This window comes from Myotis brandtii, unplaced genomic scaffold (genome assembly GCF_000412655.1).
Source record: "Myotis brandtii unplaced genomic scaffold, ASM41265v1 scaffold344, whole genome shotgun sequence".
Classification (NCBI taxonomy): Eukaryota; Metazoa; Chordata; class Mammalia; order Chiroptera; family Vespertilionidae; genus Myotis; species Myotis brandtii.
Window position 1 is genome coordinate 7,264,231 of NW_005363247.1, and position 2,209 is coordinate 7,266,439.

General features: G+C 47.6%; 1 protein-coding gene across 1 annotated transcript in view; it reads right to left on the reverse strand.

Moving 5' to 3' along the window:
• The window catches only part of ELL2 (elongation factor, RNA polymerase II, 2), an 84,354-nt gene extending 83,418 nt beyond the window's left edge, over nucleotides 1–936 (reverse strand). Inside the window, exon 1 of the mRNA XM_005871543.2 lies at nucleotides 857–936. Coding sequence (XP_005871605.1) covers nucleotides 857–936 — 80 coding nt within the window. The remainder of the gene's footprint in view (nucleotides 1–856) is intronic.
• Nucleotides 937–2,209: the final 1,273 nt, after the last annotated feature.

Below are 2,209 nucleotides of genomic sequence, written 5' to 3' on the forward strand. Positions count from 1 at the left end.
CCAGCCGCCCTCATTGGCCGCCGCCCTCACAGGGGCGGAGCCCAAAGTCGCTGGAGTTTTCCTCGCAGGACGGGACATCCAAGAGGTGAGAGGCTGACGTCGAGGTGACGCGCAAACTTAATCACATCTGACGTCACGTCTGGTTGTCTAGGCTCCTCGGCCACGATTGGGCATGCTGGATGCGGGGGTCCCTTGCTAATTGGGTGTCCAAGTAGCCGGGTCTGTTTACCTGGAGTCCGAGTCCTGAGAGAGGAGGACCCTCAACCCCAACTGTGTGTCCGAGTGAGGACTTCGTCCCCCGACGGCCGCGGGAAGCGTTTGGAGATTGGGGCGTGTGTACGTTTGTGGGAGGATGCAGTAGGCGGGGTCACTGGAGGGCTGCTCCTCAAAACTCGGTTTAGCGCTGTTGAGCGGATGGAATTGGGGGGGGGGGGGGCGCCTTCTTAGTCTTTTCACCTTAAACTTGAAATTCGAGAGTCGACCCTAGACCTTAGGTTTGTATTACACTGTGTGGGACAGCTTCAGTACAATATTATGACTAAGGCTTAAATGCCTTTGGTGTGGTGGGTATAGTGTTACAGAAAATGGAACTTCATGTCTTTCCCACGCCGTGCCCGCTTGGGATCCCATAGGAACACGTCCCGTTCCTCTGGAGCTCGCCGTGGGGGCGGGGTTGTGTGCGCCTTTTCTCGGGGGGCGGGGGGTGTTCTTGGCTGGGGTGGTTCCCTCCTTTTAAACTTTAAAAGGATCCTGGGAGAGGAGAACTAGCCCCCACCTAAATCAAAGGAAACATCGACACCTCTCATGATCCGGTTTGGAGTCCTGCCCATTTTATCTGACGGGGATGTGGGCAAACCTAGCTGAGGTTTCAGCTACTGGGGTGAAGTCGGGAAGATGGGGGTGTGAGGCTGTGCGGAGGCCGGGCATAGTTTCCATTCCTCGCGCCGCTCCGCGTGCGGGCGTGGCGAGGGGAGGAACTAACGAGGAGCCCTCTTGAGGCTGTGAGTGCGTGGACGGACCCACAGGCTTCCCCGGCAGGAGGAGGCATTAACTGGGTGATCAGAAACACCCGATAGAAAACAAACCGCAGAAAGGCTTGAAAATGTTGAAAAGCAGTTTTTAAAGATGACTTCTAAAAAAAAAAAAATACTGGGACGCTTGTTGTTTCTCTCAGATTGTAAAACCTTGTTGTGTTTTACAGGGATTCCCCAGGAAAATTTACAGGCAGTATTTCCCGTCCTTTTAAATTGGATAGGGCTAGATTTTCCAAAAAGGTCCAAGTGGGAATTTTTCATGATTTACCGCCCCAGTCCCCGCCTCCGCACCTGAATAAGTTCCTTCCTCAGCCCACAGGTACACTACCTCTTGATTCAGAATCTCAAGCTTTGTACGCGTACAGTATGAATTACAGAACTAATTCTTCTTTTATAGAGTATGGGTTATGTGGAAAACACCTGTATTAAGTGTTGGGTACATCACAGGAGAGCATTTTAAAAATTGACTTAATGTCAAACCACTAGAATTGGCTAGCTGTGAAGACAAGATTAGCACTTGTTAATTTAGTTTACTAGAGTGTTAATGATCTTAAATTCATTGAATAGAGAAATTAAGGGAATCAGAAAAAATTTTAAAAATAAGTTTATACTCGAATTTTTTTCCTGTGTTTGCTTTACTTTGGTAGGCAAGTATTTACTTTGACAAATCTAAAGCCTTAATTATTTGTCAGGGGGAGGAGTTTGACCAGAACAAGTAAAACCTGTATCCCACTGCTTTTCCTGTGAGGGTGGGTAAATCCCCTCCCACAGGGCATCTTAATATGGCCTTCTCTTTCTCAGAACTTCTGAGGACATCCGGGGTGGGGGAGGAGCAAGGGTGGTTTTCACTGCAGTTTTCAAATGTCTGACCTGCAGTCACTTTCTAGTAATTGATTTTATTTTCTTAATTGTAGTAGAAGAAATTTTCTCATGTCATCCCCTATTTTAGGGGTAACAATCTTTCAATGGGTAATCAATTATTGTCGTCGGTTATTGTTTGTAGTTTTCCTCTTTTGAGCTTTTCCACTACGGAAGGAAGCAATGACCATGTAGTGTTGCGCAGTACACATTATAACTGCCTGAATCAGATGGTCAAGTTGTGATACAAGGATAATTCCTTCTGAGAGGGCTAATGAACGTTGCTCTTTGGGAAGTTCGCCATGTTGTAGATATTT